Source organism: Trifolium pratense, linkage group LG6 (genome assembly GCF_020283565.1).
Source record: "Trifolium pratense cultivar HEN17-A07 linkage group LG6, ARS_RC_1.1, whole genome shotgun sequence".
Lineage (NCBI taxonomy): Eukaryota > Viridiplantae > Streptophyta > Magnoliopsida > Fabales > Fabaceae > Trifolium > Trifolium pratense.
Window position 1 is genome coordinate 4,669,365 of NC_060064.1, and position 19,017 is coordinate 4,688,381.

The window sequence follows — 19,017 nt, forward strand, 5'->3', positions numbered from 1 at the left end:
ATTTTTATATATTTTAATTTAAATGACATGTGTCCTATTTTTATTTGTTGTGTCCAAATTTGATGTGTTGTGGCTGTGCCTAGTGAAGAGTTTCTCTTTTCTTGGTTGTAAAGTGGGGCTAAGCCCAATATATTTGAAAAGGCCCAAAGCCCAATTAAACATAACCAAAACACATTCTACATTATCATAGACATCATACTAATTTCATAACAAAAATCATGAAAGAAAAAAAATTGGTTATTGTATGATGAAAAAAGAAAGTGAAATGGATGTAAAAAATGAAGAACAAACAAAAAGTTAGGCACGGACATTTCACGACAACAAAATATTAATTAATCAAGAGAATATAAGGGACAAAGTTTTGTTACAAAATCATCTCAAAACCATTACTTCATGTTCAAAAGTTTTATACATGGGACAAGCACAAAACAACAACATTATTCTCCTAAGACATTTTAATAACATTCCCACATTATGAATAATTAAAATGCATTCCACAAAGTAAAACAAATAAAGGGTATTAGTGTGAATACTAATTAAAATGATCTTGGCTTAGCAACAACAGTGGAATGTTTGAGTATGTGCAAACTAAACTGTCCTCCTTTCTCAGAAGTATCAATCTTAGATTGTCCGGGTGGAGGCAAAAGCTCGAAATTCTGAACCAAACGCCCGATAGTAATACCAAGGATAGGTAAAGCAAGAATAATTCCAGGGCAACTCCTTCTACCAACACCGAAAGGAAGGTACCTAAAGTCATTTCCATTAGCCTCAACATGCGACTCTTCCTCCAAGAACCTCTCAGGCCTAAATTCCTCTGGCTTTTTCCACAGAGCGGGGTTATTTGCGAGCCACCACGCGTTGACCAATATCTTGCTCTCGGCCGGGATGTCATAACCAGCAAGCTTTGCATCATGAAGGTTCATGTGTGGGACGAGAAGTGGAATTGCCATGCGAAGACGAAGTGTCTCTTTGATCACGGCTTGTAGGTAAGGTAGCTTCTGAAGATCTGGCTCAGTTACTTGGTGTCCTGGTCCAAGAACTCTATCCATCTCTTCCCTTACTTTGTTTTGAATCTCTTGGTGGTTCACTAGCTCAGCAATTCCCCATTCAATTGACCATAGTGTTGTTTCGATTGCTGTTTAAAAAACATGAAATTTTGTACATTAGAAAAACATGTTAGAATTAACTTAATAATTTAATCATATACATGCTCTTAATAACAAAGATTAAATCTATAATCTTTCTTTAGTGCGGAAGCCAAATAAACACAAGCATGTACATAAAACAGGATCTACGACATGTTGATTTATCAAAGATCATAGTAATAGGAATAGTAATAGGAATACCTGGATGACGAATCCATTAGATGAACTAACCGTTATAATCCTGAAACACAAAGAGAGAGACGGACGACGAGCATCCGTTGGCTTGTGGTTCTTCCTCAACCAGGACTCCTTATGCCTTTAGGACTCTTCAGATGGGGAGAAGAGTCGATATGCGGTGTGTCCGGTATATTGGGGACCATAGCCTATATATAGTGTGATGGCCAATTAGGGTTCCCATTATTCCGAAATGGGTCATCCTGACATCCACTCATATTGAGCCCATATCCAATTAATTAATTAATTCTAAGTAGAAATCTAATTAGCCTTTTACTTTATTTGATCACTTAATCAATTAAGGCTCCTAATTGATAAATAGCTAATATAATTATATATAAAGATATTTGCCCACATAATATTATTGAAATATTATAAAATATTCCAACAATCTCCCACTTGGGCTACATATCGTTATAATTATATCATTGTTCCTTAGGCGCGCATCCGAATGCTATTTATCTTTAGATTTCAACCTTACAATCTGGTCCATCTCATACACCAATAATGGGACCACCGCGGCTGTCGTCACTGACGTTTAACGTGACGGAACCCCGACGACCACCACATCAATGTACTTGACGACATAGATCTGATATGGATGAGTGGCATGGAAATTTCATGCAATGTGATCTCTAAATCATGCATATTTCCAACTGGTCCAACTGAAAACTTTAGTAAGATCAAACTGAAGTTTGCAAATTCAATATTTGCACCAAAGATACATAACCGGTTATAACAATAATAACTTCAAACTTTATTTCTGCAGAAAACCTTAACAAAACATGTATCTTTATCAATACCAAAGTTAGAACGTAACAAATTAGAGACTCCCACTAATCCAAGACATCCTTAGTGACAAAAATAATATGAAAGACCTTAGGTGTCACGTCTTTGATTAGTGAGTCAGCTAGCATAAACTTTATCTCTATATGTTCTATCATCCAACAACAACATTGTCCGACTAATTTATGTCACAATATAACTTAATTTGTCTTTCAAAACTTTTTACTTTATGCAACCAAGTGACATAAATACCAATAGTCATTTCTTGAGTTAGAATGTCCATTAAATATAGACATTCTAAAAGGATCGGAGTCGAACATCCTAATGATCTCCAAATTGTTAGATCTCCGATATGTGAGCACAAATTATTGTTCTCTATAACAATCCTTATGGTTGCCTATTTTCAACAAATTCAAATTATGAATTGCTCAAGTATCTGCCAAATGATCTTATTATATAAGCTATTTCCGGATGCATGTAAATAAGATCATACATAAGTTTCTCAAAGCTGAAGCATGTAGGAAAATACTTTATTTTCTAAATTTCCAGATTTTTCTTTTGAACAATGATTGAGACTAGATAGTCTCCCTTTATAATTAAGGCAATTCCTTAGTTTATTGACTTTCATGTCGAATTTAATTTCAACTTTATTGATACGACTCTTTTTATACCCAAATGATACATTGAGAATAATCTCTAAGTATCAAAATGCCTAATACAAAAGAGATGTGCCCAAGATCTTTTGGCACTAAACTTTTGTTAGTGATTTCTTGATTTTGCACAATAATCATATATCATTATTGACTAAATGAAATAAATTCGACACATTAAATTTAGAATATAAACATACTCCCACTGAACCTGTATAATCCACAATTCTCCATAATATACATCTCAAAACCAAATGAGACAGTCACCTTATGAGACTTTTGTGGTATCAATAATGAGACAACTTTCTTAACAAATAAATGAATTTATTTTGTTTGCACATTATCTACTTTGTGTCTATTGACATAAAGTTTCATCTGATTGCACTTTATTGTGTTTCTTTATGTTGCCATCAAGAAACACTGTCTTGATATCCATCTTATTTAGCTCCAAAAAATCATAATAATAAGTAATAAGTGTCGTGACTGTCCTAATAGAGTTTTCAAAACAAAACGAACATGAATTCTCTTTTCAGTCAATACTTTTATGACACTTCATACTTTAATTCTTGACGATATTGAGTTTGATCTTCATGAATTAATCTCTTAACTTAATTGAGAGAAAGAACACTAATGTCCTTATGAGGATCCAAATTTACTATATAAATAGTAACTATATGAATTGATTTAGAACCAATTCTTCCTCACTCAATTTTGTTCTTTTACCATATCTCTCCCCCAAACTCAATATCTTCAAGAGACTTTGCAATTTCCGTCTCATAATGTTCATTAACATGGGACCAAAGTTTATATTTCTCAAAATTTTCAACAATTCTAGATTGTCACAAGTCATAACTGAATTGACTATAATAATATTTGTATGTAAAAGACAAATTGAATCTCTAGTTTAAAATAATAATAAAGAATTTATAACATTAAAGCAAAACTTAATTCACATGATGATTCACCAAATTGTCTTTTAAATACAAATATAAGTTAGTAACAACAATATAACAAATAGTTGAAAAAACCATCAATCTTCACCGACTTATTTCCCTGCCAGATTGATGTGTCTTTCAACATCATTGAAATTTGTTAGTTTAGATCATAATTTCTTATTGTTCTTTATTTGCCTTTATCCTCTGAGGTATTTACATAATGAGCACTGTATTATTTTCTCTTGCTTCAATATTTTCTTCATGACACACTTTATGAAATGATCTATTAAAGAATCATTTCTAACTTTAATAGTTATAAGACTAATTGTGCAAATAGAACACTATATGCTAAATTTTTGACAAAGTAACTTGATTGTCAAAATTATATCGCTTTAGCAAGATTAAATAGTTACCTAATGTGCTCTTGAGATTTTCTTTGCTTAATAATCCGAATGAAAAATTATCTCTTCGACGAGAGCTTATTTTTCCCTTTATTGCTTTAGAAGCACTTTAATTTAAGCAAAGAAAACATGACAAAAATTATGTCATCTTAAATAATACCTCAAATGTCTCTGGAATTCAAAACTTTATGATCATGACCTATGTCATTCAGAGTATACTCACCTTTTATACTTGAGTCTCACTTTAAAGTTACCGAATAGTGAGAGAATTTGAGTTTCTCCATCTTTACATAAGTTTAGATCCAAGAACACAATGTTCTTCATTTATTTTGCAGATATACATAAACTATATCAGTTTATAGAGAACCAAAAAATTACTCACCAAAATACGTAATGCACCATTGATGTCAAACCCTTAAAAAATAACATCAATTGCTAGTGGTATTTTGTGACAATGATCAAACATTGACGGTCAATATTGACAAACAATAAATCCTTATAATCGTCACATGTTTATAATTACAAGTGTGAATGTAATCCACTAAATACTTGTATGGATCTACACTAACACGACTTTATTAGGCACGTCAATAAATTAATATAGAGGCGTGCACTTCTTTATTTGTAAATTATAAGACAAACAAGATACCAAGCGCACCATCAATTCCCAATCTTTGATTGTAAGAATTAACTGCAAGCGGTACTCTCAACGTAATGATCAAATGTTGGTAATAAGTCCTGTCAGATAATGTGCGCCTTTGACACCAACCATTACCCACATGGATAAACTTAATAATTACCACACATTTACCATCACAGGTATGTATATTATTCGGCCAAACTGCACGTCTTCCTTTTGGCCGACTGTAATAGCTCGCATGAATAATCTCATACTACATCTTTTATAATTTCAATTGAATATAGTCTACGCACCGGAGGTTGCTTTATGCAACTTTTTGTTTCGACAAACTCAATCAAAATTACTAGACAATTTAATAAATTGAATATATATGCATGTAATTATTCGGCCGAACTGTGTCTACCTTTTGGTAGACCAAAATAGTTTGTATGAATAATTTTATACATCCTTATGTGATTCTAATTGAATCAAATCTACGCAACAGAGGTTACTTTTGCAACTTGTTGTTTCAACCAACTCATTCAAAATCACTTGACAATTTATTAAATCAAATGGGAAAGTCTTAAATTTACAAGGCACTACCCACAAAATGTAGGCCGTATTCCTTTATGACACCGCATGATAATCATAAGATTATTCGGCATCCCTTAATGTGAGAACAAACTTACAAGCAAACTGAATTTAGCATGAAATATAACCGAAGAGCATGATAAAAGAAAATTATTGTAGAAACATAATAACAATAAACTCAAACACAATCATGCTATGAACCAAATATTTAATTTTAAATAAAAACTAAATCTTTATATATACCAAAAAATATTCATGCTACAATTGATTCACATATACTCAATGATTCTTTAAATAAAGAAATAAATAGTTTTAGAATGATATTTCTAAAACAAAATAAAACAAAACTTTATATTCTATAAATAAACAAATAATTATAGAATCCATATATTTTCCCAATGTTTAAAGAATCAAACCTTTAATTTCTCTACATACCAAACTGGATCAAAATATTTTGAGAATCTTTATTAATTTATATTTAAGATAATTGATTTTCCCCGAAAAGAATATATATAATAACCAAATATATGTATTTACCAAATCTTCATATGCCTTATATCTCAAAATACAACTTTGAGTACAAGACTAATGTGAATCAATTTTAATTATTAATCCTTATTTTAGCAACAAACTGTTATCACTAAAATTAAAACCATATTTGCGACTTATGTTACAAAATCCTTATTACCTATGGTTACACAAAATTATGATCATGATAGATAAACCCGATCAAAAGAAACAAATGTGTAAACTATAATAGAAAATAAATGAGCCGAATTTTATTTTCCATAGCTTTCTATACAAGCAAGTCAAAATCCAAATATGCTTATATATTTCTAACTCAAAAAATTTACAGGATTTATATATAAAACCCAAGAGTTACCAAACAAAATATAAAAGATGTACCGCATCTGAATCCATATTATTTGCCGCAAAGGTTTTCAAAAGAATTGTAAAAGGGTTCACTTTTATCAATTCTAAATTTAAGAGAAAAATAAATATACATATATGAAATTATGTATTAATCCAAAAGCTGTAATCACAAAAGAAAATAAATATTTCCAGATTTTATTGAAAAGTGTGATTACAAATAAATTAATCTCCAAAAATAAAGTAAAACTTTATGCTTGATTTAGAAAGGTTTAATTACGTTCATGATCATAACCAAAAACACTTTCTTGTTACCTCCTAATTTTTCCATAAAACAATTTGCCTTTAAATTGTGTACAGTGTGCCAATACATATTTCTTTAACTAAATGAAAATAAGTAAATTTAAACTGAAACACAAGACCAGAAAGAACGCACACTCACATATACATTCATGGTGAAAAGTAGCCATATCGATGATTCCCGAAAGTTAAAGTTTACGAGGAGGTAAAAGAACTATCCCAAACAATTGAATCGGCTATATTAAAATCTTAACGCAGCACCGCTCAAAACAATATAAAACATATATTCATTTATAATTAGTTCCTGAGCGATGTGTTAGCAAAACGGAAGCCCCGAAATCATTAACATGATTCACACAAAGATTAGAAGAACCAGAAAATACAATACGATCAAGATTGTATATATAACTTATAATCTTAATAAATCAAACATCAAGACCCCGCTCTGATACCACTTGTTAGAATTAACTTAATAATTTAATCATATACATGCTCTTAATAACAAAGATTAAATCTATAATCTTTCTTTAGTGCGGAAGCCAAATAAACACAAGCATGTACATAAAACAGGATCTACGACATGTTGATTTATCAAAGATCATAGTAATAGGAATACCTGGATGACGAATCCATTAGATGAACTAACCGTTATAATCCTGAAACACAAAGAGAGAGACGGACGACGAGCATCCGTTGGCTTGTGGTTCTTCCTCAACCAGGACTCCTTATGCCTTTAGGACTCTTCAGATGGGGAGAAGAGTCGATATGCGGTGTGTCCGGTATATTGGGGACCATAGCCTATATATAGTGTGATGGCCAATTAGGGTTCCCATTATTCCGAAATGGGTCATCCTGACATCCACTCATATTGAGCCCATATCCAATTAATTAATTAATTCTAAGTAGAAATCTAATTAGCCTTTTACTTTATTTGATCACTTAATCAATTAAGGCTCCTAATTGATAAATAGCTAATATAATTATATATAAAGATATTTGCCCACATAATATTATTGAAATATTATAAAATATTCCAACAAAACAAACCATAATAATTGTTATAAACAAAACATAGATATTAATTACCTACTATAAATAAATGAAACGAGTCAAAAGAGCCTATAAATAAGTACCGAGATATGGAAGAAAGTATCTCTCAATTTGTTTTCTCTCAATTTCCCTCAATTTTCACATTTCAATCATCAATCAACTTTAATCCATTTCTTTTAAATTTAAATATTGTTTATTATGTACAAGCAAATGATCTAAATACCAACATTATTTCCTCAATTTTTTTCCAACAAGAGAGAATCCTTTCTCGAGATATTGTACCTCTTAATTTTTATTTATTTATTTTTATCAAAGTTTATGTTTCAATATTCTTACATTTTTCATAAGCTTCCATCTAGTCACTCACTCATAAAAACAAAAAACAAAATCCACATCATTTATTTTCTTCTAATATAAACCAAAACAATGATTGATCAAGTAATCATCATATATTACGACTTTAATGGGAGGTAGTTGCACCAAACAAATTTGGTGGCCAGCCACCACTTTTTTTGGGGAGGTAGTAGGTGCAACAACAAAATTGATTTTAAATATTTGATAATTATTGATTTTAAAATAAAATGGAGTAATATAATTAAAATAATTTTTCTATTAACTTTAATTAAATATTTTAGTCTAAAAGCTAATTTGTTGACTAAAATAAATTTATCACTTTAAGTCAAAGTAATATTCTTGGTCATAAAAATAGTCAAAGTATTTAAAAGAAAAACCAATTTCACTTGATTTAAAACAACAATATTTTAATTAAAATACTCCCTCTAAAAAGTACTAATTAGGACAAGAAAACCAATTTCCCTTTTTTTTATATATATAAAAGTGAAATAATAATAATAATAATAATAATAATAATAATAATAATAATAATAATAATAATGAATTACTTGAAATAGGAAAGAAAACCAATTTCCCTATTTGTGCAAGCATAAAAAAGACACACTAAAGCAAAAGTGTTCAAATTTGACAATTTTTTTGCCACACGCACACTCAAAAGAAAAAATTGAAGATTAGATCAAGTCCACATTTTAGATCAACTACCTCCAATGGAGTCAACATCAAAATAAACAAGTTGAAAGGGAGATAAGATTGAACCTGTATTAATTACTTTATTGCAAAACTACGTGTCCTTTTTTCCTCCTTTTCTTGACAAATAATAATAATAATAATAAAAATAAAAATACTCTTGTGTGCTCATTCAAATTCTAAATCATAATTACTCCCTCAAAAAAAAATTATCTTTTAGCTTCATAAAATATTAAATATATTTATTCTATGATATTTTTATAAATTTAAAAAATAATTTTGTTTCTTATAATAAAGACAGTAGAGGGTACTATTTACTTAGGGTCTATGTATTAAACTTTAATTCATTTCATTAAAAATGAAACGATTATTTCAAGAGAAAATATCAGAATAAAGTTGAAAATTGGCATATATATGGCCAAATTCTTGGTTAGTACAAAACTAACATTCTTCTTACACTGTTCATGGAATTAGAGGTTGGCTTAGGCCACATTATTGAAATATTTTCGAAAACTTTTGTTTTTTAGATTTATGGAATAATTGATGTATTTGGTCCATTTTTTAGACCAAATACATCAATTATTTTATGAATCTAAAAAATAAAATTTTTCTTATATATGAAGTATAGTATATTTTTTAAAGAAATGAAAATTATGTCCATCTATTCTGTATACATTATGACAATACACCTACTCACCTACTTCCTTCTTGAGTAACTTTATAAATTATAATCATTGTTATTTAATTTCAAAAGTATGGGAACCAAAATCGATTTTAATTCCCTTAAAATAATTATTATTTTGAATATTAATAGAAAATTAAACTAAAGCATATAAATCATGTAGCATTACTTTTAGTAAAATAAATTAATAAAAAATAATGTAAAAAATAAGGAGCATATATATCTTATCTTACCAGCAACATTGATGTTCTCAACAATGTAGAGAACGTTATCATCATTGATCTCTCCCTTCTTTTGAGCATCCAAAATGTGATCAATAGCACATTTAAGTCCATCATTGCTAGTGGTGCTCTTGGTGCTTTCAAGCTTCCTGTTAAATAATAAAAATTCCCATTAATTTAATTTAATTAATTAGCTAGTAGTACTACAAAATTACCACCATTGTTAATAAATAGACTCTACGGTTACAAAATGTAGCAAGTGGCCCTTTAATTTAATTGAATTAATTAGCTGTTACTAATATTTATTTTATTTATGAGAAAATTAATAATTAGCTAATACTAACATAAGTTAAATAAATTTACATATTATGTTATAGCCCATCATCATGTTACTAAAGACTCTACGGATACAAAATGTAGCAAGTGGCCCAAGTGGGTGTTTCAAATAAATAATAATTGCTCAAAATTACACTATTCCATTCACCTTTTCAAGTGCTATTTAAATAAATAATCTCCCTTGACCAAAATAAAATAAAAAAGGGAGCTTCTAGGGTGAAGTCACAAAACTCACTTCTTAAAAGAAGTCAGGTCAACTGTCCAATAGAAAGATAGCTGATTCCACATCAGCATTAGTGTGTAATGAAGGTTTATGGTGAGTCTTTTAATGAAAGTTTTATTTATTGCATATTAGTCCTTGTTTTAATTAAAATTATTGTAATAATTAAAACTTATTTTATTTAGATTTAAATCATAAAACTAATATCAAACTCTTAATTTATTTTTTTAAAGTCCAAATTCCCTCATTATCTCTCATATCCATTCATCATATGTTCATCATTCATCACCCAAAATCCTCTATTTTCATTGAACAACAACAAAAGGAAACTTATTCTTTTGATGTGTGGATAATTGCAAAAGCAAACCCCAGATCTAGATCTGTAGCCCAAAGGAGAGTGAACTCAAATTTATTTTGTATCAAGTTTGACAATTCCAAACACTTTTTCCTTCCATGTTTAGATTTGTCATCAAAGTGTAACCAAAAAAAGATTTTTCATCCAAAATCAATTATGAGATTCAAAATCTAATTAAAGTTATGATTTGAAGCTACTGCGTTTACTGGAATCGAGGCTGGTACAACGCGGGTTTGAAACCGGGTCGGAGTGACCCGGCTGAAGGTTGAAGAAGATTAATTTAATATGTTTACGCTACTTTTATAAATATTACATAACGCATATGCAATAACATCACGATCACTTGGCGCAGCGGTTAAGGCGTTATTCGGTTCCCAACATGTCGTGTGTTCGAATCCTGTTGGAACCGTTTTTGTAAATTATATTTTTTTAAACAATATTGATAAAAATACAGCGAAAAAAAATTGCAAAACACTGGTATAAGTAAGATTCGAACAGGGAACCTTTGACTACAAAATCAACAACACTTACCAGCTCGGCAGGAAAAGATTCTTGTTAAGCTTATACAATCCATATATACATATTTCTGTTAAGTTGTGTTGTACCATTTTTACATTTTAATCATGCACTATTAACTATAAACTTGGTGGCTTGCTGCACTTGTAGAGTACCATAACTAATGCTTCGGCATCTGAACAAAATAAAAAAACTAAATAGCTAAATGACCTATTTGCCTATCATTTTAGACAATTGATTAAGTATAATGAGGGTAAATTAGAGAATTTAGTATTCACTCCGTAACACTTTATAAGTCAAAATGATTTTTCTAAATTTATTGTATATTTAATGTATTTAGTCTATATTACAGTTACATTAAATATACAATGAACCTAAAAAATATATTTTTAGGTATAAACTATAAAGTGTTACGGGGGAAGTAGTAATTAGTTTTATTAGAATAATAGTAAATAGAGTAGTAGATAGAAGTAAAATATATTTCATAATCTTATGCAATTGAAAAATAATTTAGTATCTTTTAAAAAAGGAAAATGCTAACTGGTGCCCCCGGGCACTGATTAAGGTAACTAAAGATAGTAATATTATCTTGAAACTTGTGAAGTCAACATCTTAAAAGTTTAAATTTTTGTTTTTTCAATGTAATTTTTTTCTTTTCTTTCCCTTTTTAGTTCCTTAACTAGTGCCCCGGGGGCACTGGTTAGTATGACCCTTTAAAAAATAATTTGTGATGTTTGATGAATAATTGAAATTAAAGAAAGGAGAAAATGGAGTTCGGTGAGGAAAGGAGAGTAATTCAGAATCTTGTGCAATATGGAAGAAGAATAGTCTTTTGTTCTCCAACTCAAAGCAAAACAAATATTCCATACACAATCAACCTCTTTGTATTCTCTTTAATCTTAAAAAAAACTTGGGAACCGGAAAAATTAGCTTAACTCACAAAGCAGTATTTAATAAGACAACTTTGTCAGTATTGGGAGAAGAAAAAACTCACTAATTAACAATTGAAATGATTAAAAAATAAAAATAAATAAATTGTGAGAAAGACAAAATAATCCACCGATTTAGTGATTATGTTAGATAAGTTAAAGGTAATTTCGAAAATTAGGGAGTAATCAAATTTATTATAGTAGTAGTAGAAGATAAAATTAATTACCGTTATTTTCCTTAGTTCACCTCGATAAACATTTTAAAATCTCTAATTTGAAGGTCTTTAGTGTCATTTTCGAAATTAATTGTCCAGATTTTATTTTTTAAATAAATAAATAAATTCAAATTAATTAATCAATGAATCACATATTCCAAGTACTAATATCAACCAAAGGTCAATGTTTGGTTAGTAGCAACTTTGAAGAAACCAAACCCCTCGTTCCTTCTTTTCAGCTTTACCGAAAAACTCAAAGATCTCATTTTCATTCTTCATTTTATTTTCTTCGAAATAGTTTTTTTTTTTTTAAACAATTCAAAACAGGTTTTGTTATCTATTAATAGTGCTTTCAGTTGAATCGAATTATAACTCTCAGTTAAAGACTTGAGTTAATGAAGTTTTAGTTGAACCAGAGTATAATGCTTAGTCAAAGTTTAAGGTTAATACTGATTCAACTGAACCGGAGTATAATTTTAAGTCAAATTATAATGTATTTTTTTTTATTTATAATTTTTAAGTCATCTTATATTCTTTCTATATAATTTTTTTATTTATTTTAGTGAAATTACAATGAAGAACATATAACTTGCAACGTGGTTAAAAGTAATAAGGATAAATTAGTAATTTTGATTGTAATCAATTTTAATATATTACTCCCTCGTTTCAAATTACTTGTCGTTTTAGAGAAAAAAAATTGTTTAAAATTACTTGTCGTTTTGATAATTTAAGGTTATATTTTGTATATTATACCCTCATGTAAATTTCAAATATTTAGGAGTAGTTGTTGAAACCGAAATTTTTTTAATATATATTGATTTTTTTTAATTGCATTTGAATTATACAAAGGAATGTGAAGAGTAGTATATATCTTTAAATGAGGTTATTTGTTTTGTTTTTTTTTTAATCTTATGCAAAAGTGGAAATTGAATGGTTGGAGGGATTAGAAAGTAGGGGTGTGCAAAAAATCCAAGTAACCTTAACCAAATCATTAACCAAACCATATCCAAAATTAATAACCAAATCCATTTTAAAAAAAAACCAAACCAATCCAATACAAAAAAACCAATTCTAAACCCTATCCAATTTTTTATAATTGGTTTAAAATTGGTTTTTAAATTGAGGCCCAATAAGGAAAAAGCCCAATAGTTTTTTTTTTTAAAAAAAAAAAATTTCCAAATTCAATTAATTATATAATTTAATAAATAAATAATTAATAAGGTGGTGGAGGATTTGGTCAACGCGGCGGTCAACGCCGGACCACCGGCGGCCGGCACGGCGGAGCTCCGGCGGCGGGCGGTGGCGACCGGCGATTTTCCGACGGTGACCGGCGGCCGGCGCGATGGTTGACGGCGGCGCTCCGGCGACCGGCGCGGTGGTTGGCAGCGGCGCTCCGGCGGCCGACCACCGTCAACCACCCTTTAATATTTAATTATTTTTTATTTAACAAAATTTATTTATTTTAAAAATAATTATAAAAAACAGATTTTTGATGATTTTTTTTTTAAAAAAAATCTATATTTTAATTATTTTGGGCTTAAAAAAATCTGTTTTTTTGGGCTTAGTTTGAAATTTGTTGGGCTTAGAAAAAAAACTCTTATGAATTCATTATAAACCAATAATTCATAAAATTAAAGAAAAATTATGTTTTTTCTATAAACAATAATTATTAAATATGTTCTTTTAATCAATTAAACAAAAAAAAATATTGGCTTAATTATTGTAAAAAAAAAAGTTTAAATATATAGGAATTAAAAGTTATAATAATGCATTTTTAAAAAAAAATAAAAAATAAAATAAAATTTAAGATGAATCGATTATAAATAAGTAACCTATTTTTTATTATAAACCGGTTATAAATTGGTTCCGAACCAATTATAAACCATATCCAAATTAGTTTTGCAAAATAACCAATTTTTCATTAAAATGGTTTTGGATATAAATCAAAACCATAAATATGGTTTGGTGTGGTGTGGTTTTTAAACCATGCACACCCCTATTAGAAAGTGATATAGGCGGGATAAATGAAATTTAATTGGGTAAGCGGCATAAATGAAATTTAAGTGCTATGTGATGTGATTTAGGCAGGTTATATTGAAATTTAGGTGCCTAAATGTGTGCAGATTATATTTTGTTTTAAGTTGTCCATTGTGTACAAGTAGCGATTTATATTATAATCGGTACGAATTTTATAAAATTTATCGTTTGATTTAAAGTTTATATCATATAGATCATCTATAAAAATTTTGAATTTTTTTGAAAATCATTTGCTATATTATTGACACTCATCAAAATTAACAGTATTCAATAAAAATCCATAAACCGTTAATTTTGATGGGTCTCAATAATATATCAAATGATTTTTAAAAAATACAAAATTTTTATAGATGATTTATATGATATAAACTTGCAATCCAACGATAGATTTTGTAAAATTCGTATTCGTTATAATATAAATAGCTACTTGTACACCATGCACAACTTGATGGACTTGTTAATGTTAGACAAAGCCTTGTCTTAATATATACTTCATCCGGTCATTATTATAAATAAAAACCACTTTTTATTTCATTGATAAAGTAATGTACCTGATCTATATTATTGACTAGATACATTATTTTCTGAATGAATTTAAAAAGTGATTTTTTACTTAAAATAGTGACTGAATGGAGTAAAGGATAAATGATTTTTTTTTTATTATCTACTTTTTACCACTTTAATTCACTTGTTAATTCATTCACTTTAATAATTAAAAGAATGTAACATATAACATAAAATTTAACATAATTTCAATTCTCAATCGTTTGTCAATCAAATTGGGTGATTTTGAACAGTTAGATTGATAAAATTCAAAATTTGTTGTAAATGTCGGTAGTTTTAGTCAAACTTCACGACCCTTTCATAGAAACTAGGTTTCCGTTGACACTCGTATTACAATTTGTCTATGCATTAGGAGTCCGATCGTAAAATTCTGATTCTCAATCGTTTGTCAGTACAATTAGGTGATATTGAACGATCGGATTGATAAAATTTGAAATCTGCAATCAATGTCGATAGTTTTAGTCAAACACTCAAACTTCACGGCTCTTGCATAAAAACTAGGTTTCCGTCGACACTCATATTACAATCTATCTATGCATTCGGAGTCCGGTCATAAAAATTCCAATTCTCAATCGTTTTTCAGTCCAATTATGTGATATTGAACGGTCGAATTGATAAAATTTGAAATTCGCAGTTAATATCGGTAGTTTTAGTCAAATTCACGGCCCTTTCACATAAACTAAATTTTTATCGAAAATCTTATTACAATATGTCTATGCATTCGGAGTCCGATCGTAAAAATTTTATTTCTCAATAGTTTGTCAGTCCAATTAGGTGATTTTGAACGGTCAGATTGATAAAATTCAAAATATGCAGTAAATTTGGGTAGTTTTAGTCAAACTTGACGACTCTTTCATAAAAACTAGGTTTCCGTTGACACTCGTATTACAATCTGTCTATGCATTGGGAGTCCGATCGTAAAAATTCTGAATCTCAATAATTAGTCAATACAATTATGTGATATTGAACGGTCGGATTGATAAAATTTGAAAAGCGTTGTTAATGTCGGTAGTTTTGGTCAAACTTCACGGTCCTTTCATTAAAACTAGGTTTCCGTCGACACTCTTATTACAATCTATTTATGCATTCAGATTGATAAAATAATTTGTCAGTCCAATTAGGTAACATTAAACGGTCGGATTGATAAAATCGTTTGTGAGTCCAATTAGGTAACATTAAACGGTCGGATTGATAAAATTCAAAATTTGCAGTATATGTTAGTAGATTTTATTCAAACTTCACAGTCTTTTCATAGAAAATAGGTTTTCGATGACTTCCTAATTAATTAAATTTATATAAATAATATTGACATTTAATTCAGAATAATTAAATTGCATAAACAATAAGCAATTAATTTTAATGCATACATTACATGATTAAAATTGAAAAATATTATATATTAATTCTAACTGCACATAGAAATATATATATATATATATATATAGAGGATGTATATTATGAGAATGGTAAAGTTATATGAGAATATGAGAATAATTTATGACCATTAGATTTTAATGAAGAAGTAGGATGAATAATATATATATATATACAGAGTGGATACACTTATTAAATACTACTCATAGCCAAGTGGTTAACTCATTATCCTAATTTCTGCATGTTGTTTGTTCGAATCTTGTATATGCCAAAATCCTGAGTTTTTGTTTTAATTTTCATATGTGGCTGTTTTTAAAAAAATTAATTCACAAAACGTGTGTAATGGGAATCGATCCCAAAACCTTGGGACTAACAGTTAAGCACAAGAACCATTGTGGCACACAAACAAGTCATGTTGGTTCCTGCATTACTTGATATTTATAAAAGCAGCGTTTATTAAAATATATTAAATTAATCTTCATCTTCAACCTTCAGCCGGGTCACTTCAACCCGGTTTCAGACCCGCGAATCCAGCATAAAACCCGACGGTTTCAAGCCATTTAAACGTCAAAAAATAACAATTAATTATCAGAAACATCACAGATCTATTATCAGACGATGATTTCATACCAAAATCTATTATTTTTCATACTATTTAAATGATTTCATACGAAAATATATTATCGGAAATCACAGATCTATTACCATTTAAATGATTTCATACCAAAACATCACGGATCTATTATCGGACAATTAATTACCCATTTAAAGTTTCATCCTTTTGTGATGATGAACTCAGATCTATTATTTTTGTAAAAAAAATTTATGTTCTTTTTTTTTGTTGTTGGTAAATCCATAATTTGTTTTGTTGTTGATGATGTTGAAGATAAAGAGGAGGATGAAGAAATGTTTTATTTTTACTTTTATTTGTAAACCCAGATTCGCTGGATTATAATGGAAGAAGAAGAGATGTTATTTTTTTTAATAGGAATGAAAGAAGAAGAAATTTGTTTCTTTGTTTATTATAACAATTATAACTATAAAATTATAAGTTAAAAGACAATATAAGTTTGGGATAATTTTGTAAGTTTTAATTTGTTAGGGACTTAATTGTAAGGAGATGTATGGTAAGCCTTCTATACCATATAATCCTATGTGGCAGTTGACCAATTCAACTGTTTGATTAATTGGCCACAGTGGCAACTTCTTTCAAGAAGTGAGTTTTTTAACTTCTTCCTAGAATTTTCCAATAAAAAATAATTAATCTCATCTCCCTTGACCAAAATAATAAAAAAAGATTCCTCTAGCTAAATCTATATAAAAAAAAAGGACTAAAAGAAACAAAGATTATGTTTATAATCATATTGAATTTAACAAAATCATACTAGCACATGCTTTTTATCAAACTATAAAGCATAAATTTTATCAAAATTTCACTAACATACTAGTAATGAATCTTCTATCAAATCCACCACTAATTAATCTAGATACTACACTAAAACTAAAATTCAAGTATGTCCAAAACTTGATAAAAATGTGCCCAAAATATGAAATGTACAAATGCTGATATTATTAAGCTGAACATTTTTATATGAATGTTTGTTGTATGAATATTTTGTGGTAAATACTTGTTTTTGAAGAGAAAAAAAAAAACAGTTGTCATGTTATGGGTGAGACATGTGGTTTGTTACAAGTCTTAAAAGGGAAAAGAAAGGATAAAATCATCAAGATGAACAAACAAGGGATATTCACAAAAAGGAAATTAAAAAGCAAAAAGAAAAATTAAAAGGAAATTAAAAAGCAAAAAAAATTAAAAAAAAAAGTTAAATAAAAAGAAAAAACTTACTTCCTCTCATCAACGAAATAGTCTTTGAAAAGCTGCAACCTACGATCCTTAACTTCTTTACAGACCTTCAAATAACCTTTCAAAAAAGGTCTCAAAATTGGAATAAAATCACCATAATTATACTCAAAACTTTGAGCCAAACGACTCCTTTCACCATTCAAAGCTTTCAATTTCACAAACAAAGGATCTTCTTCACTTTCAAATCTTCTATCAAACATAATCCTATACATAATATTATACATCATCAATTGTAATCTTCTTCTAATCACAATTCCACCAACACTAGCATCACTATTTTTCTTAACATCATTAACAACACTTTCTGCTTCAGATTCCCAACCAAATCTATATTGTTGTACAACTTTGTTTGTGAAAAATGGTACTGTCATAATTCTCCTCATTTTACGCCAATGTTCACCGTACACAGTGAAAACCATATCCTGTCCTTTTCCAGTAAAGATGTCGAATACGACGTTCCGTGTTCTGGAACCGAATTCAACACCTTGTGTGTGGAGGACTTCTTTTGCTAACTCCGGTGATGAGACAACGACAAGATTTCGTTGTCCCATTCGGAGAAGCAGGATTTCGCCAAAGCGTTTGGCTAAATCGGTGAGATTACGGTGGTTGAGATCATCGCCAACTTGAAGCCAGTTACCAAAGATTGGGACTGGAATTGGACCTGGTGGAAGTTTGAACCGTTTTCCACGGAGTTTTGAGATTGTGATTGCGATTATGGCGGCGATGAAGAGGGATAAAAGAGTCTTTTCAAGGAGGAGTAGATCCATTGTTGTTGTTGTTGCGGTGTTGTTTTGTGGTGTTGTTTTGAGAGTAATGGAAATGTTGAGGGTGGTTGTTGGGTTTATATAGAGAGAGGTTTTGGTGAGTGTGAAATGTGAAACTGAAAGAACATGTGTTGCTTTTGGTATGTGTGATGTTCACGGCCAATGCTAGGGTGGGAGACCATGACATGTCTCTCACCGGTGCACCATATGATATGTGGATTGGATTGAATGTGTACATGATATTATGGTGTACTGTCAGTATTATATTATTTATATTTTTTTGAAAAAAAAAAGTTTTAAATTTTTCTGGAAAAAAGT

General features: G+C 29.4%; 1 protein-coding gene across 1 annotated transcript; it reads right to left on the minus strand.

The window, feature by feature from the left end:
* Window positions 1-310: 310 nt before the first annotated feature.
* LOC123887997 (trans-cinnamate 4-monooxygenase-like) lies at window positions 311-18,812 on the minus strand. Its single transcript, XM_045936930.1, has 3 exons — window positions 17,918-18,812; window positions 9,538-9,674; window positions 311-1,135 (listed from the first exon to the last, which is right to left on the minus strand). The coding sequence occupies exons 1-3, from the start codon at window positions 18,700-18,702 to the stop codon at window positions 537-539; spliced, it is 1,521 nt and encodes a 506-aa protein (XP_045792886.1). The 5' UTR covers window positions 18,703-18,812; the 3' UTR covers window positions 311-536.
* Between the last annotated feature and the right edge of the window lie 205 nt (window positions 18,813-19,017).

Coding starts and splice junctions, on each gene's coding strand:
- LOC123887997 (XM_045936930.1), bottom strand. CDS start 18,702: ATGGATCTACTCCTCCTTGAAAAGACTCTTTTATCCCTCTTCATCGCC. Junction 9,675..17,917: donor TATTTCGTTGATGAGAGGAA/GTAAGTTTTTTC, acceptor ATTATTTAACAG/GAAGCTTGAAAGCACCAAGA. Junction 1,136..9,537: donor TGAGAACATCAATGTTGCTG/GTAAGATAAGAT, acceptor TTTTTTAAACAG/CAATCGAAACAACACTATGG.